Source organism: Schistocerca piceifrons, chromosome 2, assembly GCF_021461385.2.
Source record: "Schistocerca piceifrons isolate TAMUIC-IGC-003096 chromosome 2, iqSchPice1.1, whole genome shotgun sequence".
Taxonomy (NCBI): domain Eukaryota; kingdom Metazoa; phylum Arthropoda; class Insecta; order Orthoptera; family Acrididae; genus Schistocerca; species Schistocerca piceifrons.
In genome coordinates this window covers 1,000,927,157-1,000,950,635 of record NC_060139.1, presented here as the reverse complement: position 1 = coordinate 1,000,950,635, position 23,479 = coordinate 1,000,927,157, and the positions used below count along the sequence as shown (strand labels likewise).

General features: G+C 44.0%; 1 protein-coding gene across 1 annotated transcript in view; it reads right to left on the bottom strand.

Annotated features, from left to right (window-relative positions):
- Positions 1 to 436: 436 nt before the first annotated feature.
- The window catches only part of LOC124776049, a 392,161-nt gene continuing 369,118 nt past the window's right edge, over positions 437 to 23,479 (bottom strand). Inside the window, exons 10-14 of the mRNA XM_047250889.1 lie at positions 20,588 to 20,670; positions 20,343 to 20,512; positions 14,805 to 16,656; positions 6,877 to 7,024; positions 437 to 1,564 (exon numbers count right to left, since the gene is read on the bottom strand). Coding sequence (XP_047106845.1) covers positions 1,465 to 1,564; positions 6,877 to 7,024; positions 14,805 to 16,656; positions 20,343 to 20,512; positions 20,588 to 20,670 — 2,353 coding nt within the window. The 3' untranslated portion in view covers positions 437 to 1,464. The remainder of the gene's footprint in view (positions 1,565 to 6,876; positions 7,025 to 14,804; positions 16,657 to 20,342; positions 20,513 to 20,587; positions 20,671 to 23,479) is intronic.

Below are 23,479 nucleotides of genomic sequence, written 5' to 3'. Positions count from 1 at the left end.
GAACACCATATGTTTATCTTATAACTATTACTCGTATTATTGTAACTGTTACTATAATATTATGCACCGAGTAGGAGAGAGCATAAAACCCCTAAATTCCCGACGTGAAATAAATGCATTATTAAGTACACAAAAAGAGGTGCCTGCATCTCACTACAAAATGGAAGAACTGTCTTGCAACTATGGTTTCTGGAATGCAGAGGCAATATCTATAAGATGGAGTCGTTGAGTTTACCATTATGCAAGAAACAGAAGACAGTGGCAATGAAAAGTTCTAGTTCTGTATTTAATTAAAAACAATATTTATAAAGGATACTTGATGAAGATGTTGGGAACAATCTAATCTTTTGAAACTTTCTTTACCAATGAAAGGAATGTAAAATGATCAATATAAAAAATGACAGTTAATTCAGTTTCAATTTTTCCATATATTTATCTCTTCAAATTAATATGTTACAGTGCTCTTTACATATATAGCAGTGTCTCGTTTAAGGTAAGTAAATTATATTACATACACAGATAAGATGTTTAAGTCACAGAACATTCTAAATAAGAACTTAACAAGCCAAAAGAATAATCAAATAATTTCAACTCTTAAAAATAATTATTCCAAGAACTGTGACTTAAAATTAACGTATGTGTAATACTTTCATAAATGCTCTCTACACCGTCCTGAAAATCCTCTATCACAGAACCTGACTAGCAGAATAAATATTTCAGAAAGTCTCTGACCATACGCACACAGTACCATACTATTTACAAAACCTGGCCGTCTTTATAATCAGTCACAAATTCTTTTTCAAATACGTAACATGTCCCGCAATTTCAGTCAAATTTACAAGTCTGTAGAAAAGCTTATATGTTACAAAAGTAATAGAAAATTTGTTTTTTTGGTACAGAGTACGTAAGGTACATCTGGAAGGGTACCTACTGATAAAACATTTTTCCTTACGAATCGATCAAGTAAGCTCAAAACATACAGACTTTTACTTACAGTCCGTAATTCAGTGCTTTGAGAACGTCTCAAACGCAAGTTACGTCGCAAGCAGGGAAGTCAAGGAAACACTCTGTTATCTCCACGCCTTTGTTATAAGTAATAATCTGATGTCTGGCGACTGTGTAACATTGTGTTTCCTTTCACATGGTCTTGTTTCTCTGTCTAAGTTGCAAAGATCGGAAGTGAAGACCTTTGTGATAGCTGAGTGCCTAAGATTCAAACGTGTTATAGTTACATATATTTCCTTTGTACTACTGAAAGGTAAATATGTTGCTTTAAAATTTTTGTAGGAATTGAGCCCATTTTCACTCTGTACAGTATGGCAAATTTTGATGTCATCCACTTTTTTACACTTGTAATGCTTGAGCTTTTATTTACAGAATGTGATCATATTACAGACAGCGGTAGAAACAGTCAACTGATACGGCCTCTGGCTGTGTCCCCTGTAGTAAGCTTCAGTAGTCCTCCTACTTCACGTTGGGCCCACCTTCAAGAGCAGATCTGTCAATGAGCTGATATTCATTTCCAGAACGTGGCTTCAGTGTCGTCACAGCCAGCCGCCCGAACCTGTAAGTATATCAGGCATTAGGCAACTGCCACGAATACATTAAATGCATATGCAAGAAGTCAGTCTTACAGTAACATCACACTGTTATATTCTACAAATTCTTTTGGTTTCTGGACCGAATCGTAATATAAAATGATGAACGAACGATTCAGCCATAGTTGCAAGTGGCTTTTCAACAGGATATGTAATGGTACTTATATAATGCATTATATTCTAACTTCACTCATATCATTGTACTTTCATACAGGTGCATGAGTAAAATTCTTCGTTTGATTGGATGTCGTTGTTTTCTACAGCAAGAATGTGTGATAATGTGATAAGTTACTTCAAAACTACGAATATGCAAAGAAAAGCACACTATTCATGCTTTTAGAACCAATTGTGCCTTTCTCAGGAACGAGGATATTCGTCCCTCCTTGGACTGAGCAAAAAAACTCGTCATCTGTCGCCTCCTTCCTCCTTAATCAGACGAGCAACATTTGAACGTAGATGGATGTCTACACACGATACCCACAACAGCTCCATGCTACTGCACCTTTTGTTTTCACTTTGCTACTTCTCTCCATATTGTTGGGAAGTATGTCTGTTTTACCTAAGCTGCAGTCTTATCCATATTCACCTCACAACCGACACAGTTGTGGCATTGTGAGCGGTCTCCTTTTTTTTTTTTCTTTTACACCACTGTGAAGTGGTGCACTTCATACTCGCCAGTGCCGCAGGTGTCAATGCACGAACAATGGAGGCAGTATTGTGTCAGAACACAGGTCCAAGTTCCAAAACCCTTGTGTAGGGTCAGCTACGCCACCGCATCTGATGAACTACTGAGACAAAGCACATAATGTGAATGAGGCGCTGTAGACATAGACAAGTAAATTGTGAATTTGTGAAAAGCTCATCACACTATACAGTAGCTTAGTGTAATGTTTATTTTGAAAGTACAAGGCGACCCAAAAGTTTGTACAAATTTGAAAACGCAGTAATTCACGAGATAAAGTAGGTAGAGAGGTATAACCTGACAAACGTGCCTGAAATGACATGAGGCTTTATTGGAACCCAAAACAAGTTCAAAAATACGCAAACAGTCGATACTGGACAGGAGGACGAGAGTGACGAGTTGTGACAAACGTACATAAAATAAGCTGTAGTGAGTCAGGGCGTTTATCATCCCTAACCTGGCTGATAAACAGTGCTGAAGGGTTCAATTTTTATGTGCGATTCTGCTCCATCCCAAGTGTGAAAGATCTCCTCCATACATTGAATGGCGACGGTCACGTGCTGAACCGCCTCGTTCGTGATGCTTTGCCACCCCAGGCCTCTTAATCCATGTGATTATTGGTTGTGAAGTTACTTCGTTGCAAGTCTACCGCGATCGTCCGATCTTATTAGGGATGCTAAAACACAGCATCCGACGCCAATTTCTCACCATACCTACTGACATGCTGTACAGTGCTGTACAAAATATTGTCCTTTGACTACAGATACTGTTGAGCAATGATGGACGACGTGCTGAACATTTGTTATAAAGAACATCGTCTTTACTAAAAATCAACGCTTTGGTATCATATGAAGCACCGTCTGTTGGTGTTTTGTTTTATTAAAACCCCATGTCATTTCAAGAACTTGTGTCGATTTTTATCTAGATTATTCTGTGAGGTATTAAATTTCAAATATTAACTGGCATTTGGGTCATTGTGTGTGTAAGAACTGTAATGATGCAAATACATTTAGGTGCAAATAAAGCATATCTGCACTTCGACTAATACGCAGTTATATCACAGACAAGTCGGTTCAAAAACATAGGAAAAGTACGGTAACATAACATGAATTTCTCGTACTTTTTAATAGCTTTAAAATTACTGCAGTACCGCTGTAATCGCACATACATTAGTATGCTCCCACCCTACACAGTTCTCTTTTCACTGCTTTTCTCTAAAAAAAATACTTGTTTCATCTATTATTCTCACGTCTGTTCTTATTTATCATCGTGTCCTCGTCTCCATTGCGACAACAAAGAAACACTGGTAGAAATCAATCGACAAAACAGATTTTTTATTCATTGTACACTACTCCAACGAACTTGTAAAGACGAAAATGCGATGTCATGAAGTAATCTGTCTCTTGCTCATCTATACGTTGACAAAGTTTAGATGTTATTACATAACAACAGTAGTATCGAGAGCCACATCCTTCCGAACGAGAAAATTTTCGTAATTAATATTCCACGTCAGTGAAACAGATCGTGTTGGTGAAAGGTACATTGACAAGAAACTGAACTCAACTAAAGACGAATGGAAGGCAAAGTCACCAGCGATGACGACGTCGAATCTCTGTGGACAGCCAGTTCCCGCCGCCTTGCATTTCAACTTTAGGACATTTACCAGATATTTTTGCGAAAAGTGTCAATGCCGACACTAATAAGCTTTATATCACTGTACTCGTAATTTCAAACTTTTGAATGACAGTAAAAAAGTATACCGTTTCATTAAAAGGACATGATTTCTTCAATACCTAGGCTGATTCAAGATTCAAACGGATTACATAAGCGACAAAGTTGCAAATATATTCCCTTCCAAGCAGTATACCGCGCACATCCATGTTACGTCCATATTATATATTGCTTACTGAACGTCATCCATCCGGACAGATAGTGTTTCTACAAAACTGACTGACTTTGTTGTTCTAGTTCCTCTTCCGAATTATGGTCATACTACGGTTCCTTCACAATATTATCGCACCTACTCCTTCAATTTCATTGCTTCAGTGCTTGCCATCTACTGTCCATTGCGCTCTTGATGGGTTGAAAAATCCTTTCATTTCATCCTGCAGTTAATCCGCCAAATATAAAAACTTTGGATCTGTGCACTGAGCTGTTTAACTACGAATCACCCGCCCGGAAAGCTTAGCGCGTCAAAGCGCCCTCCTTACGGACATGAGGATGCGCGCCGGCCCTTGAGAGAATCCGACCGGCTGGTTAACGACAGGGGTCGGTAGGCCAGCCAGCCTAGATGTCGTTCTTAGGCCGTTTTCCACATCCAACGAGATAAGTGTCGGGCAGGTTCGCAAGGCCCGCCTCCGTTACACGATTCGCAGGCACTTTCAAACACTTGCTTATGCGCTCTCCAGCTTCCATGTACTTAATTTTATTTATCTGACAACCCTACTCTTAGGGCAATATCTGATTTTGACTAATGGAGCTACGGAGACGTTTGTAAAAATGGCAACGACGTATTACTCCATGTTAATATAATAGTGCCGACTTCTGAAGAAGATAGGTTTAAACTTATCGAAACCTAGGTAAAGATTACTTTATCCTTTGCAACGGGTCGGCTGTTTTTAAATCTAATTACGTGGAACCGTTGCTGTTACGCAGCTATGTTTAAAATAATGACTTTCAAACACGTTATTGCATTTAACCACATAATGCCCACGAGATACAGACAGCAGAGGTACACGGATTACTCCCTGGGATGAGATGGCAGTAGCTTTAGAATGCGTTTGGGAGCGGTGACCCCATCGTAATAATAGCATATATAGAGGTATGGTTGGTTCTTCGCGCTTTTATTTTTTGAATCATCAGTCTTCTGACTGGTTTGATGCGGCCCGCCTCATCCTCCTGTCCTGCACCAACCTTTTTATCTCACGCTATTACTTGTACCCCACGTCCTCAATTACTTGTTGGATGTATTCTCATCTCTGTCTTCCTCTACAGTTGTTGCTCTCTACAGTTTCCTCTAGTACCACGGAGTTATTCCTTAATGTTTTAACACATGCCTTCTGATCCTGTCCCTTCTTCTTGTTAGTCTTTTCCGTATGTTTCTCTCTTCGCCGATTCAGGAGCTTATCTCTTCATTCGTTACCTAATTAGTCCACCTAGTTTCCAACGCTCTTCTGTATCACCACGTTTAAAACGCTTCTCTTTTGTTCTGGTTTGTCCATTGTCCATGATTCACTAACACACAGTGCTGTTCTGCAGCCATATGTTTTCAAAAATTTCTTTCTCGAATTGAGGTGTCTCTTTGATTCTCTGCGTAATATAGAAATTAATATTTCCACTTCCGACCCAACATTAGCTGGATGAATGGGAGCGGAATAAATGGATGGATTTACCTACGGATCATGCTACATAAGATCTTGCTCTAATGCCATACCTGCACCTTACTTCTATCCGTGAATGAAGAAGAGACAACGTGAAGAAATAAAATAAGGATTTCCAATTTCCGGCCGAGAGAGTTCGTCCGAATGGTGCAAAGTTCCGATGAGTGTCGTTCAGATCACATTTTGTTCGTCGAAATGGCGCAAATTTTCGTGATCAAAACCGTCTTGACCGTTAAACAAATTTATCTATTTATTACGCAGCTGCTGTCATCAACGGAAATGTTGTGTGGCTGTGGCCTCCAGTCGGGTAGACCGTTCGCCTGGTGCAAGTCTTTCGAGTTGACGCCACTTCAGCAACTTGCGTGTCGATGGGGATGAAATGATGATGATAAGGGCAACACAACACCCAGTCCCTGAGCGGAGAAAATCTCCGACCCAGCCGGGAATCGAACCCAGGTCGTTAGGTATGACATTTCGTCACGCTAACCACTCAGCTAGCAGGGGCGGACAGTTGCTGTCATTGGCATCGTCAGATATCAAAGGCAACTTTGAACTTGCGAAACAAATTTCAGTGTCAATCGTAAAACGTGTGCCTAATTGAGGCATCAACTACCCAAGTTAACGCCTAGATTAGGAATAGCATTCAATATTGACACTGAACGTCTCTTCGCACTTAATAAGCTTCTTTTGATATCTGATTATGACTGTAGCGGAAGCGGCGAAATAAATAAAAAAATTTATTTAGTGATCAAGACGGTTTTATCCACATAACATTCATACCGATTGTAGACCCATATAGGAACTATATTTCCTTTATTAACAAGGCGCAACGTTTTGGCACCATCCCATCATCTTCCGGCGATGATGACGGAAGTGACAGGCATTCAAATGTCGCACGATCTCGACCAACTCACACGGATGACGACCTGAGAGTTTCATGTTTATTCAGCTCACCGAGAAAGAATGGTTCAAATGGCTCTGAGCACTATGGGACTCAACTGCTGAGGTCATTAGTCCCCTAGAACTTAGAACTAGTTAAACCTAACTAACCTAAGGACATCACACACATCCATGCCCGAGGCAGGATTCGAACCTGCGACCGTAGCGGTCTCGCCTTTCCAGACTGCAGCGCCAGAACCGCCCGGCCACTTCGGCCGGCCCACCGAGAAAGAAAACGAGATCATAACATGAGGAAACATCGCTACATCACACTCACCTCATCGAATCAGGAACATCGGAAGACCCGTGCGAGGACAAGGAGAGCGTCTCGATGTAGTCGGACATGTCTGAGGTGCCGCTGCTGGTCGAGCGGGAGTCTGGGTACGGCACCACGATGGCGCTGTCTCCGCCAGGGCTCTGGAAACCTGCAACACAGCCGTTTGTCAGCGTCGTTTATCAGGGTTGTAAAGAGTGTCCCACAAAGAACACAGTTCTTCAAATACCCGTCACTTCTGTCCTAGTAAGTTGGCAGCACTGGACATTACACGATTTTTATCTGTTTCCTTCGTAACCACAAAGTAATGAAGCCTTCACGACAGAACAGCATAATGCATTGTGAAAACTTATTTCAAATGTAGGGAATGTTGTCGAGGCGTGGCTGTCAGACTCCGTTCGATGTTTGGTCAACGTAAAGCACTGAATAAATGATCTGTAATGAGACTGACAGCTAAGCTTCCAGTCACTATGAAGATGCCAATACATTACGGAGTCCATTCGCCCCCCTTTTCATGGGAGAGTTCAGTTATTTTTTTCCTTTCAAAAATTTCTGGGTTCTCCGAAAGATTTTTGGGGGAACTTCAAATGTCCCGCTTTTTTTGTGCCTCCTCTTCGCGTAAGTATTTTACGCTACCGAATGTTTGATTTGCATTGTACTGCGCACTGTGCAAGTATATACGATAGGAACTGCACTTGAATAAGTTGCTCTATAATCTTTATATAACTGCGTTCATGTTTTGCACTGTTGGTAGTACCGATTCATGTACACTGTTTCATGATGTCCAGAATTTTAACAGCAATACTGCAAGTGAATTTACCTTTCCTCTGGCAACTGAGAAACTGTAGTAGGCGCGTTGTGCAAATAGAACTTTGCTATTGGACATGGTGGAAGTTCTGACTTCGTTAATTGCATTAAGACGAAGGGACAGCACATGTGTGTTCATAGGAAGATGCACCTCTTGATAAAATACACAGAAGTGAAAATTACGGCGAGAGTGCAGCAGAATAATCGTAATAAGTCATTTGAGATCATGTGAGTGCATGATGCAAAGGTAAACTTCTCTGTCCATCGAATTTTGTCGACATAATTTGTTTCCCTTTTCCTCTGAATTATCCCAGGTTTCTTTCTAAAATTTTCAGAATACCCCATTATTTAAAAAAAATGAAACTGACACCGTACAGTACATCCATAAAGAGTGAGTATATGGTATAGCATTTGGACAGAGGGTATAACTAAACCGTAATTCTTCGAAGATGGCACCGGAAACATATTACCAATGGTCGACGAACGCTGTCGCAATATATCAAGAAGTTTTTGTGGTCTGAGCAGGTTAGTGCGGATACTGTAGAGGTTTCGTTTCCAACGGGATGCCGTAACCTGTCACATATCGACTACAACAATGGACTTGTTATCGAAGAGGTTCCTTGTAGCAATCGTGACGTGAATTGACCACCCATATGTTGCGATCTTGTGATTTCTTCCTTTGGGGAGGTATTTGAAATTTCGTGTGCACGCTAGAAAACCACGCTCACTTCCAGAGGTAAAGGACATCCATTTAAGATTAGGGTCCTTTTAGATTCCGTTTAGGATCATCTTTGTTCGCGTAAGACGGGTGTCTACCGTATTCCTTGCAGTTGTGTCCTGTCATATATTGGTCAGACTATCAGGACCTTGGAGAACCGATGTACTGAGCATAAGCGTCACAAACGCTTAAAACAGCCGAGCAAATCTGCTATTGCAGGGCGTTGTCTTGGCACCGCCAATCGAATGGTATATAGCAACACGGAGAGTCTGACAAGTACTTCCAGCTATTGGTACAGTGTTATTACGGAAGCAGTTGAGATTAAATGAGCAACTGACGTTGCAAATAGAGACGGAGGAACTCTGCTCATGCCCCTGTCAAGAAACAGAGGGGCAGAGTTAACGCTACCTCATTCGTTGTTTTTCACAATCGATGACTTCTGGAGTCAGTCATCCTTAGTTTTGAGATGGAGCTAGTTTACAATGTGTGTGTGTGTGTGTGTGTGTGTGTGTGTGTGTGTTACCTTTCCGGAACGGCTCTACAAACCGAGGTTTTAAATTCAGTCGCAGAGCGCTTACTTGCTGCAGTGTTGACTTGAAAATGACATGGTGCTCACTGGTCGAAACATCGGCAATTGTCGACAACGTCACCATGTAGCATTCACGTAAGTTATTTGAACGTAGTATACGTCGGGGAGAACTGAGAACTCACGTGTTCAGCATTGCTTTCACGAGAAAATAAAATAAAGCAATAAGCTTGCAGTATTCAGCAATAAATTATAAATCATGCCTCAAACCTAATAAACGTTAAAACTGATATTTTAAGAAGTAACAGACTTAATAAAATACATGATTTAAAGCCTAAACTGTAGAAAAGTATGAAATGAGAACCGAATGATACGAAAGGAAGATAAAATTCTGGTATCGAGTTTTGAGCGGACGAAATTCTGCACAGCTACATCCCAGTACACATAAAGAAAGGGAAATGTACCGAAATGTACCGAAAAACTTTGAGACGTCCAGGAATTTTCATTGAGTGACTTTGATACAATGATCTTTTGATGTGCTACCAAATAGTTTGATAATGTGTTAGGTATGCAATGCGTACGATAAATGTACATAAAGTACAAAGCATTTGAATTCAAAATTGTGCAAACAGCAGCGGACCATTTTCAAGTAGGGAAGCAATAGTCAATTCATCTAGTGGTACCAGCTGTTGAATCTGGAAAGTCCCTGTATGTTCCTGCTTACCGTCTTGTACCGACTTTTTACGATTACCTTAAAAACAATACGCAGTCACCTTCAAGTTTCCAGAATGGATTTTTTTCTGTGGGGCTACATGTAGTCGTGGGCGTATGAAATCCTGGTACATACTGAAAGGAAACTGATTTGTAGGCTTCTGCCGTCCGTCGCGTTGAGCAACAGAGATTAGGAATATTTCATAAAGTGGGACACAGTTGTATGTCCCGTTGTAATAGATGCCTTGAGACTGGCTGTCGTAACTCTGAAAAACTTCTATAATCTTACATTGTTGCTTAACACGTAAATTGTTTACGTCATTAAAAACTCAATTTTCGACCATTAATTCCTTACCTCGCAGTACTCAATTTACAATACTCCACCAGATATACACTTTTGACCCTAAAGGTTTTGGGTACGTGCATGTCAATCATGTTCTCATTTTCCCATGTAACGCAGGCTCACAGTGGACCAAAGTTTACGAATTAAGCCAATATGCAACGCAACAAAATAAGGCAACACATGAATTCTTCTCTTAAAATACTAGACGCTATCATTTCCATTTTTTGCTTGTTTGTTTGGATCGCTATGGCCACGACTATCGCAAAAATTCTGCAAGGGAACTTCGAAATATAAGTAATACGGGCCAAGTAACTGTTACTGAATGTGGCACCATATGTTCTGCCACTCACTCATTTCCTCGACGTTAGATATGCGCTCCTCGGTCACTGAGTCGATCTAGGACAACAGTGTAAACTTCCTCGACGTCTACGAATCTTGCCCTCCCACTCCTATGTTATCCCTCCATCGCCTAATTGGTTGGTTGATTTGGAGTAAGGGACCAAACAGAGAGGTCATTGGTCCCGTCAAATGAGGGAAGGATAGGGAAGGAAATCGTCCGTGCCCTTTCAAAGGAACCATCCCGGCATTTGCCTGAAGCGATTTAGGAAACCACGGAAAACCTAAATCAGAATGGCAGGACGCGGGTTTGAACCGTCGTCCTCTCAAAGGCGAGTCCAGCGTGCTAACCACTGCGCCACCTCGCTCTGACCATAGCTTGGCATAGTCGTCTGTAGTCAATGGCTTTCCTACCCTATCAACAACAACCATTTCTGTGCGGCCTTGGTCAAACTGCTGGCACCATTTCGTTACAACTAGAGGTGATACCGAATTTGGTCCAAACAACGTCATAATTTCACGATAGCTCTGTGTGCAATTTAGACGTATTGGCCGCAAGAATCTCAGGTTCTCCCGTACTTCAGTCCAGGAGAATATTTTCAGTTGCTCTCTTCTGATTATACGCCACTCTTGTTGCGCAACGGTCTCAGCGTGAGACGACATGTGTAGCTTACGGGGGTCGGTCAAAAATATGGTAACGCCAAAAACGCAACACATTACCATTCATAATATGGAGTAGGAAAACCGTTAGCTTCTAAACAGCTTCCAGCGTCTCAGAATGGTTAAATACGTGTTCTGTATGGTTTACAAAGGTCTTACACCACATATGCTTGACATTGTCAAGTTAGTTAATACAGAAACCTAAGTACAGCTTCAGATAAAAAGGGTTGAAATGACTCTGAGCACTACGGGACTTAACTTCTGAGGTCATCAGTCCCCTAGAACTTAGGACTACTTAAACCTAACTAACCTAAGGACATCACACACATCCATGCCCGAGGCAGGTTTCGAACCTGCGACCGTAGCGGTCTCGCGGTTCCAGACTGTAGCGCCTAGAACCGCTCGGCCACTCCGGCCGGCTACAGCTTCAGACAGCCAAGATCACTATTGTGCCGTTCTTATTGTGATGACCGGTTTCAGCAAACTACGTTGCCATCATCAGATGTTCTGCAGTACATCTCACTGACTCTTGACCAAATCCATCTTACATCGTATCACATCATACAACGATCTTTCATGAACAGTAGTACATCAGCAAATCAAGCATAAAATAACTATTACGTAGAACAACGAATATATTGTACTGATTATACAAGCTCATTTTCGTACTTAGTAGAATCAAGACTCCTCGTGCTCACAAAAACAGTCCTGGACGATACTGGCTGCGTGAATAGCCCCACCCCCCCCCCCCCCGCCCTGTCCGCAGCTCGTGGTCGTGCGGTAGCGTTCTCGCTTCCCACGCCCGGGTTCACCAGTTCGATTCCCGGCGGGGTCAGGGATTTTCTCTGCCTCGTGGTGACTGGGTGTTGTGTGATGTCCTTAGGTTAGTTAGGTTTAAGTAGTTCTAAGTTCTAGGGGACTGATGACCATAGATGTTAAGTCCCATAGTGCTCAAAGCCCTTTGAATAGGGCACCTGACATCTTAGAAGACGGCCTTACTATTGGGGAACAATTATTCTACCATAGGATGGACCTGATCAGCCAGAATGGTCAAATAATTCTTGGCAGTAATGCGATCTCGCAGAGGGGGCCTATGTAATATAAAGATATAGCTCCCCAAATCATCACCGAAGCCCTATCATGTTTCACTCTTGGGACGTAGAGTCCTCCAGAAGTTGAAAGCAGGATGCAACAACACTCATCCGACCAAATGATTTTCTGACATTGTTCCATAGCCATAAGGCTTTGACACCACATTTTCTCGTTACGGGCATTTACGTCACTGGCGAGTAGTTTTGGATTTCCTGGCTCACAATCCTATTTCCTACTTACGGAGCTCATTTCATGTTGTTCTGGTGCCGCCGGGATTTGCAAGTGTGACATTCAGTTGTGCAATGACTTTCAAACTTGTCGGCATCTTGTATTTCGTCACAATGTTCTTCAATGTCCGTTCGTCACGATCACTTAGCAAACACTTTCTTGCGCGTTTTGACACAGCGGACGATGTTTCTCCGCTTTCCCTGTACGCGGTGTAATCTTCGATACGCTGCCCCTTGAATCTACAACAACGTCGGCTCCCTTGGTTGCTGAAGTATCCTCCACACCAGCACCATCAATTTTTCCACGTTCAAATTTACTGAGATCTGACATAATGCACTCACAACTATACAGAACACTGTTCTGACAACGATTGACCCTTCATCATGTTGAGTACATTTTGCACAGAGGCTGTTTGTGGTCAAATACAACAGTGAAACTCGCAAGCTTAGCATCTCCATTTATCTTCAAGTTTGCATTTCTCGCGGCATTTCCATATTTTTGTCTAACATCTACACTTTCTGAAGTGTCCTCGTATCATCCTACGAAAAAGGTGCTCAAGAGCAAGATCCGCGAGTGTGTCAAGTAATGTAGAACTTCAGGTGGTCGTGGAAGAAGTTCTTGGGTGTTATATTTGATGGTTGTCTACCCATGCAACATAATGACCTAGGCAAATCAAACACTGGCAAAACTGTCCATGGAAATGGTCGATAATTCCCAATCATGTGGTCGAACATGACACATATTCGGAGTAAAGTTACACAAGTGTATCTGGAGTAATAAATCGAACACAGTGCAGGTAACTAGCTACCTCATACGATGGTACGAAGGAAATTTCCTCATATATACGTAGATCTTTGGCCGGGATAAATAAACTCCCAACCACGTGACGCCAGTGCAGTAGCATACACTAAAGAAACACCTTTTACCGGCTAACAAACATGTCAAGGCACTTTCTGCTGAAGGAAATGTACACTCCTGGAAATGGAAAAAAGAACACATTGACACCGGTGTGTCAGACCCACCATACTTGCTCTGGACACTGCGAGAGGGCTGTACAAGCAATGATCACACGCACGGCACAGCGGACACACCAGGAACCGCGGTGTTGGCCGTCGAATGGCGCTAGCTGCGCAGCATTTGTGCACCGCCGCCGTCAGTGTCAGCCAGTTTGCCGTGGTATACGGAGCCCCATCGCAGTCTTTAACACTGGTAGCATGCCGCGACAGCGTGGACGTGAACCGTATGTGCAGTTGACGGACTTTGAGCGAGGGCGTATAGTGGGCATGCGGGAGGCCGGGTGGACGTACCGCCGAATTGCTCAACACGTGGGGCGTGAGGTCTCCACAGTACATCGATGTTGTCGCCAGTGGTCGGCGGAAGGTGCACGTGCCCGTCGACCTGGGACCGGACCGCAGCGACGCACGGATGCACGCCAAGACCGTAGGATCCTACGCAGTGCCGTAGGGGACCGCACCGCCACTTCCCAGCAAATTAGGGAGACTGTTGCTCCTGGGGTATCGGCGAGGACCATTCGCAACCGTCTCCATGAAGATGAAGCTGGGCTACGGTCCCGCACACCGTTAGGCCGTCTTCCGCTCACGCCCCAACATCGTGCAGCCCGCCTCCAGTGGTGTCGCGACAGGCGTGAATGGAGGGACGAATGGAGACGTGTCGTCTTCAGCGATGAGAGTCGCTTCTGCCTTGGTGCCAATGATGGTCGTATGCGTGTTTGGCGCCGTGCAGGTGAGCGCCACAATCAGGACTGCATACGACCGAGGCACTCAGGGCCAACACCCGGCATCATGGTGTGGGGAGCGATCTCCTACACTGGCCGTACACCACTGGTGATCGTCGAGGGGACACTGAATAGTGCACGGTACATCCAAACCGTCATCGAACCCATCGTTCTACCATTCCTAGACCGGCAAGGGAACTTGCTGTTCCAACAGGACAATGCACGTCCGCATGTATCCCGTGCCACCCAACGTGCTCTAGAAGGTGTAAGTCAACTACCCTGGCCAGCAAGATCTCCGGATCTGTCCCCCATTGAGCATGTTTGGGACTGGATGAAGCGTCGTCTCACGCGGTCTGCACGTCCAGCACGAACGCTGGTCCAACTGAGGCGCCAGGTGGAAATGGCATGGCAAGCCGTTCCACAGGACTACATCCAGCATCTCTACGATCGTCTCCATGGGAGAATAGCAGCCTGCATTGCTGCGAAAGGTGGATATACACTGTACTAGTGCCGACATTGTGCATGCTCTGTTGCCTGTGTCTATGTGCCTGTGGTTCTGTCAGTGTGATCATGTGATGTATCTGACCCCAGGAATGTGTCAATAAAGTTTCCCCTTCCTGGGACAATGAATTCACGGTGTTCTTATTTCAATTACCAGGAGTGTATTTCAATTGCTACAGAACGTGGACAGGTTAAATGTGAACATGGATCTTTGAATCTCTTCGTTCCCACAATAGTTTAAAGTTAACTTACACAGTCATTTGGGTGGACTCACCTCTGCGTTTTGGGCAGACTGGCACCTCAGCTTCAGCAGAGGAACATTTGGCCTGCTGCTGCTGTGAGTCGTCTGACACCTCAGTGAACTGGAAGGTGATGTCTCTGAGCGGATCCACAGACTTGGAGCGGCGAGGCAGAGAAGAATGCAGGCAAGGTGAACCTCTGCCCCCACCGCTGACTCCGGACGACACGGGTGAGTGGTGGTGATGGTGCTGGTGGCTCCCACTGCTGCGCATGGCCATATGGTGTCGTCTCGCGGACATAGAGGTGGTCAACGGCAGCTCAAACTCGGCGAAATCACCTCCTCGGTGCCTCAGTGACGCGATGGAAACGCCAGAATCATTGGAACTGGAGGAATCGCGGTTGTTGCCGCTCACCGCGGAAGCTGCTCTGTGGCTAGGAACGCTCGAGGACCGTCGCATGCACGCGATCCGTGCTTCAGTTGCATGTAACGTCGAGGTGACAGAGCTCGGTTCTGGAACACGAGGTGACGTCTCCTGCTGAACTTCTACTGCCTTATTGGACACTGGCTCCACGTTATCAGCGACCATCACTTGAGAATGAATGACACTGTCGCAGCTGCCAGCTTGTGGGAGAGACACGGGGCCGTCGAGGGAACTGGGTTCATCTTCAACATCATCAATGAATCTGGAGGCATCGGCTGAACTAGACCTTTTCCTGTTGGCGAACTGCTGCTTTCTAGAGTCCTCCATTTGCGAGGAAGCGTCCAGCTCGTCTAGCGGCGCGTGTCGCTTCAAGATATCGGCCACTTCGAGCAGGCTTTTTGCTTCTTCCAAGTTGGGACTACTTGCAGACTTCTCAGTCTGTCTGCTACCTAGTGGAGAACTTGCCGCCACAAGAGACACGCCACTCATTTGATGTTCATTCGTTGCAGCTGTTGCTACTAGATGTTCTTCACTTTTGGCAGTGTCGTGGTCGGTATTTTCTGTGTCTCTATAAAGAGCTTTCACAACTGACTGCATTGAAACGTAGTCAGCATCTAGTTTCTCATTTTCTGCATTACTGTCTTCTGCAGGAGGAACTGCATTTTCAGCTTCATCACTCTGTCCTGGAGATTTACCTTCAGTGTTCTGACACGTATGCCTGCACTTATCACATACGTTGATCCTTTCCTGTGGCATGGACGGGGAAACATCTTGATCCACCAAGTCTGTTACTTGCTGTCCCATACCTGCTCGATTGAGCACGTCTCTGGCGTTCTCGTAGTACTCTAAAGACTCTGAAAAGGCCAGGTTGGCGTAATCCCTGAATTTTGGTTTCATGTTCCTATCGAGAGAGTTAACTTTAGACACTTCGAGGGTGACGCCGGCAGCAATGCCGCTCCTTTCCTCGGGCAGTCCGTAGGAGCTTCCGTCGCGGTGGAACTGGTGCGGCAGACTCGGAGCGGAGTCGTTGCGCACAAACTTCTTGACGCTGTCGCTGGGGTTGTAGATGGCTATGTCGCCATTGGGGCTGACGACCGGCATCTTGCCTTCGCCGCTGAGCCTCACTTTGGTGATGGGCATGGTGGTATTCTCGACGCCGTTGCCGCGCTTGCAGTAGGGCAGCGTCATCAGGTTCTCGGCCCAGCCCATCATCCTCTGACAGGGGCAGGAGTGCCTCTCCACTGGACTGTCCGCAGACGCAGACACAGGAGTTCTGGGGTACTTCATCCCGCAGCCGCAGAGCCTCTGCACCGGCCGCGCGGACGCTGGGACGTCGTAATTTCCGTACGGGGACTGACCGTCCATGGTGGGAGTTGTCAGGTGTTCCCTTAGACTCCTTGGCGTGTCGTAGTATCCGTCAGGAACATCGGCTTGTCCAGCTGGTCTCAAGTTGCTCATCTGGTCCTGGAAATTAACGAAGGAGAAACATTTAAATAAACATTAAAATTACGCAAAAGATTAGATGCCGCACGGAATAATTGGATGAAAGCTATTCTTCTTGATCATGGAAGGATGTCTCTCTATTTGCTCCGTGTAAATGAATCTGGTAAGTGTATGCTAAGTGAAATGTTACTGATGAAGAAAGACAGAGGCTGAAGTGGGAAACATGTAGACAAGTTATACTCGTATGACGTACAATCACAGTTACTGTCAAACTTAATTCCGTATTACTTTTGAATACATTATGAGAGAGAACAGTGATCAATGTGTTACAAATATTTACTATCAAAAACAGTCTTGATCACAATTTATTTATTACGGTGACCGGTTTCGACCACTACTGCGATCATCTTCAGACCAATGAGTAAGAACCTCCTTCTGCTAGAGTAGTAGGCCAGGCCTACTGCTCAGTAGTGATTCTCCAGCAGAAGGAGGTTCTTACTCGTCTGAAGATGACCGCAGTAGTGGTCGAAACCGGTCACCGTAATAAATAAATTGTGATCAAGACAATTTTTGATAGTAAATTAATTCCGTATCTTATATCTCATACCTCTAAGTTACTTACAAGACAGAGATACAGAAGACTGGAAAAGGAAAGTGCAGATCTGTTAGATGATGATCAGTTTTTGATTAGCGAAAGAGTTTTAAACTTATCTCGCGGTTCTAAGCAAGGTTGGCCACCCTTATGTATCGTGACAGTATACAAAGTGATTCCGTGATGATTCTACAATTTTTAGGGAAGATGGAGCAGGATAACTGTATCAATTCAAGGGAAGGGAACCTCGTCTAGAATCGACTGTGTCGAAAGCTATAAGTGAAAATCATTTCGATGCGTGTGACAGTGGAGTACATTTACCATTACTGTTGCTGCTGAGATTATAGGGCAGGAAAGTTACAGACATGATAGCATGGAGAAAAATAAGAAAAACCATCTAGTAAACATAGGTTCTAAAACTCATACCTTAAGAACTATGAGCACTTACTCATCTTCAATACTGAGAACACATCTCTTCTACTGCAAGCTCTTTGGTTTCCTTATTTTGAAGAACGTAGTATGGAACAAAACATGAAAAACATTTCGAGAAAGTAAGGGTTCTAAAATGTACACATTAAGAACTATGGGCACTTGTTTAGTGGAAGAGATTTCTTTCACGGTAGAGAAGATCAACAAGTGCTCATAGCTATCAAAGTACGCATTTCATATATACTAGACATTATTTTCTTGTCTTCATCCATACTAATACCTCTGAAAGTTGCCAATCCCCAAACTCGTACTAACAACAGTACCGTTACATGTATTCCACTTCCAGAGGTACCCGAACGATTTCTGCTTATAATTTTCGAGTCAGTCGTTTTCGGACCAGGGTCCCTAACCCTTGTCCGTCATCCCTGAAAATTTGTAACATTCTCACGGTATCACCATATGTAAAGGGTGATTCTCTTTAAAGTTTAAAAACTTCCGAAGCGACGTAGACATTGCTGCGATAAGTAGTTTAATACAAGAATCACGGGGTCGCAAATGTCGGGATGTACCCCATAAGCGGATGACAAATATTGAAGAAATGACGTCACCTGATGACGTATCTCGTCGCACGTGCAGGGGTTGGGCTTGCAAATACTAACCTCGCCGGTGGGGGCAGTGCTGCCTATCGCAGCACAACACAACAAATTTCGAACACCTTTTGTAAATGTGGTCTGCTGTGAACGTAGAAACTACAAAATTACTATCATCACTATAACCAAACAAAAACTGTTCGTATTTTTTGTTCCTTTCTTGATGTCACTTCTTGCTTTGTTTACAGACATTATTTGCTAAAGAAAACGTAGGTCATCTATTGGTAACAACGAAATTCGGAATCTTACACTCATTTACTTGTGACGCAATACGGTAATTCTTTGTTGTACTGTACTTTGCAGTAAACTAGAGGAGACCGCGAGACTGGTAAATTAAATGATAATCCTAACCTCAATTTAAACACATAACTGTTCAAAACAATGAAAAAATAATTCCTGTAACACGCTAGATTCGAATCGTGAGCCCCACGCGCTAAAGTCGCGCACGTAGTCCCGGGGCCACTGTTTGGTATGATCAGGTGTGACAGATCTCAATCGATGCACGTGCAGTGAGGTATGTCATTTGGCGCCATCACATGTTCAACATTTTTCACCCACTTTGAGGTTTTCCCGATATTTTTGGACCATTTGCCTAATATTAAGCTGGCCGTGGTGGCCGTGCGGTTCTAGGCGCTTCAGTCCGGAACCGCGGGACTGCTACGGTCGCAGGTTCGAATCCTGCCTCGGGTATGGATGTGTGTGATGTCCTTAGGTTAGTTAGGTTTAAGTAGTTCTAAGTTCTAGGGGACTGATGACCTAAGATGTTAAGTCCTATAGTGCTCAGAGCCATTTCAACCATTTGAACCTAATATTAAGTTACTTGTCTCAGTGTCATCTATGTCACTTAGGAGGTTTTTAAACGTTACTAAGGATCACTCTGTATGTAGCAGCGCATAGGAGTAACCTGGATCCACCAACAAGCGTTTAGGAAGTAGTCATTGCAGCAACACTTCGTTTGGTTTATATCGCATAGAGCATGGTTCTAAGAGCATATGGACTCTTTTCGCAGTAGGAGATAGGATTCCGCCCGACGCTACGCCAGCTCCGAGACGTATCAACTATAGTGGCATGATTCTGCCATTATTAATTAGACACTGTAGTGCCGTTGGATAATGTTTTCAGACGCACTTTCGTGCTCCCAATTCGTTCCTCACGAAAGTTTCGGTATGTTATTGTTACACCCCTGCGTAACCAGCAAATACGTGGGTTTACGGAAGTAAAATTAAGGTTGAAGGGTGGGATTAAAACTCAGGGTTTGATGATATCGACGATAAGATTCGATGATGTCATTGTTATCCTGAGTGAAAGTGAAGAAGAATTACAGGATATGTTAAATGGAATGAACAGTCTAATGAATACAGAATATGGATTGAGACTAAATCGAAGAGAGATGAAAATAATAAGAAGTAGCAGAAACGAGGACGGTGAGAAAGTTAATATCAGAATTGTGGATCACAAAGTAGAGGACAGGAATTTTGCTACCTTGGCCGAAAAATAACGAATGATTGACGGAGCAAGGACAGAAAAAGCAGCGTACATTCACAAAAAGGGTATTCCCGGCTAAGAGACGTGTGCTGGTATCGTACAGCACAATCTCAGAAAGAAGTTTCTGCTAATGTGCATTTGCAGCACAGAACTGAACGGAAGTGAAGCATGGACTGTCGGAAAACAGAAACAGAAAAAAAAATCGAAGTTTTGGAGATGCGGTGCAACGGGAGAATGTTGAAAATTAGATGTAGTGACATGGTAAGGAATGAGGAAGTCCTTCGCAGAGTCGACGAGGAAAGGAATAGATGGGAAACACAGACAAGCAGAAGGGACAGGATGATACGACATCAGGGATAATTTTATGGTAGTTGAGGGAGATGTAGAAGGTATACCTGCAGAGCAACACAGAGATTGGGATATTTCCAACAAGGCTGCCACAGGAGAACACAGGAGAAGAATTCGTGACGGGTCGCGTGAAACAAGTCAGATGAAAAAAAAATGCTTACTTCAGCAACAAACAGGAAGTGTGGTATGAAATTCATAAGTACCTTGACGGCTAGATGCCCGAGTATCGGCTTGGGCACGTCGTAATTGTCGTAGGGCGAGGTGGCGGAGTCGGCAGAGGTTAGGCGGCGGTAGGCGGCGGCGAACCGCGTGCACGCGCATGCGCAGGCCGGGTTCTGGCAGGCGGTCGGACGCCCCACCGGCAGCGCCAGGGGCAACGGCAGCGGCAGGGGTAGAGCCGGCGGTGGAGGCTTCCGCTGTGGCGTCAGCGCCGGCTTGGGGGGCCGGCAGGGCGACGCCGCGGGGGCGGCGCGCGCCGGGCTCTTGGGGGGCAGCACTGGCGGCGGCGTGCCCAGCCGTGGACGGTCGTACCTGCGGGCACACCGCAGGCTCACTCTCTCTCCTCCAGACACTCACGATGAATGTATGTGCGATGTTCAGAAAGTTGTTATTATCACCTCTAAAAAATAAAGTTCCGTAACTAATTTTTGCAATCCTGGTAGACACAGAAATGCCCGCTCCGCAGTAAGTAGCACGACCTTACTAGCCAAAATCATACGGCGCAGCGCTTGTATAATCTTTTTGCATTCAGGGTGGAACATCGCTGCACCAATCCATGCTGTGCTGCTGGCACTGTACTACGAATTATCTCAAGGAAAACGCTATATTGACACATAATCAAAACGGATTCAGAAGATGTCGCTTGTGTGAAACAACTAGCTCTCCACTCAGATGACAAAGTCACCAGATACCTCCTAATTCGTGTCGGACCTCCGTCTGCCCACAGCAGTGCAGCAGCTCGACTTAATATTGACTCAAGAAGCCGTTGGAAGTCAGCTGCAGAAATATTTAGTCATGCTCCCTCTATAGCCATCCTTAATTGCGGAAGTGTTACCGTTGCAAGATTTTGTGCACGAACTTACCTCTAGATTATTTCCCATTGCTCGATGCGATTTATGTCGAGTGATCTGGGAGTCCAAATCGTTCGCTCGTTTTGTCAAGAATGTTCTTCGAACCAGTCATGAACAGTAGTGGCACAGCGATATGGCACATTATCACGCCTAACAATACCATCGTTGTTTGATAATATGACGTCCATGAAAGGCTGAAAATAGTATCCAAATTGCGGAACATAACCATTTCCAATCAATTATCGGCTTAGTTTCACCCTCTTTGGGGTGCGCTGGATCAATCATTTCTTTGTGCGTTGTTCTTTTCTTAGGGCCCAGTATTTCTTCATTCTTTCTGATCTTCTTCTCCTCTCTTCTTCCGAGATGAAGGGTTTGGAGTTTTGTGTAGATTTGTCTTGGAACCTTAAGTTTTCATGGATAGTAATTAATTTAGCTGTTCGATCAATAAGTGAATTTTCTGAAATCTTTAATTCTACGAGGTCTTTCTCAGTATCTTTAAACCAGTTGGGTTTGGTTTCGCGATTACGGAAGAAGTCAAAGATTTGTTTAGTTAATCTGTTGGAATTCATTCTGAGAAGATGTCAATAAAAATTTATTCTCCTTTCTCGCATATAATCTGAAAGTCTTTCAATTTTCTTGTAGAGAGTTTCGTTTTTTATGTATATAATCTTATTGTCTTGAAATTTTGGCCGAATGATTTTTCTTAAAATTTTTCTTTCCTTTAGCTCAAGTTTCTCCATTTGGCCTTTGAAATTCATGTTAAGTGTTTCTGCTGCATACAGTGCTTCTGGCTTAATCACTGTCTTGTAATGTGTAATTTTGGACCTCCATGAAATGGATTTTTTGTTGTATGTACTTTTTTGTCAGTTGGAAGGCCAATTAAAGTTTATTTTTTCTGGATTCCATTGCTTTGCTTTCCACAGCATTCCAACTAATCCATTCTCCGTGATATTTGAATTATTTTACTATTTCAATCTTCTGTTCTTGGACTTCGACTTCAAGGTATTTACATGAGTGCTTGATGTTTGTCAATATCTTAGTTTTTTCAAAGGAGATGTGAAGACATATTTTAGCTGCTTGTTTCTTTGGTTCAAGGATTTGCTCCCGTGCTTCTTCCATTGTTTCAGGACACAGTTCATTCCACGTAAATACATCCCACACCGTCATGGTTTGTCCAGTGACTTGGGTCGATAGCTTCGTGTGTCTGCGCCACACTGAAACCCCACCTTGAGCTCTTACCAACTGAAACCGGGACTCATAGAACCAGAGCAGTCCTTCAGGGCGCAGCCGATATGGCAACGAGCCCAGGACAGGCGCTGCAGACGAATTTATGCTGTCAGCATAGACAATCGCGTCGGTCAGCTGCTTCCATAGCCCATCAGCGCCTAATTTCGCCAGACTGTCCTAACGGATACATTCTTCGTATGTCCCACATTTTCCGCGGTTGTTTCACGCAGTGTCGCTTGTCTGTAAGCACTGACAACTCTACGGAAACTTCGATGCTCATGTCATTAACTGATGGCCGTCGGCCAATGCCTTGCCCATGGTGAGAGGTAATGCCTGAAATCTGGTATTCTCGGCACACTCTTGACGTTGTGAATCTCTGAATACTGAATTCCCTAACAAATTTCGAAACGGAATGTCCCATGCGTGTATCGCCTACTACCATTCTACGTTCAAAGTCTGTTAATTCTCAACGTGCAGCCATAATCACGTTGGACACCTCTTCATGAGTATCACCAGAGTACAAATGCGCTGTCGTTTTACACCTTATGCGCGTGATACTACTGCCAACTGTATGTGTGCATACCGCTACTCCACGACTTTTATCATCTCAGTGTATGTTCTCATTAAGTAATGAGCGCTGTCGACAGGGGACCTCAAATTGAATCCAAGTTTCCAGATTTCCTGAAAGCTTTCGTTACCGTTCCCCACAAGCGGCTTCTAATCAAATTGCGTCCTTATGGAGTATCGTCTCAGTTATGGGACATTTCAGAAAAGGTCGTAGCTCGTAGGAATGGAAGGTCGTCGAGTAAAACAGAAGTCTCTGGCGTTCCCCAAGGAACTGTCTCTGATGTGATTTAGACAAGATTTCTGCGTGGTACAAAAACTGGCGATTGATGCTGAATAATGCAAGGTCTGAGGTCATCTACAGGCGTCCTAAAATAAATCTATTGATTACAATTCGTTTACACGATAAATCCCACAGATCTGAAGGCTGTCAGTTGAACTAAAATACCTATTTAATAAAATTAAACAGCTAAACACCT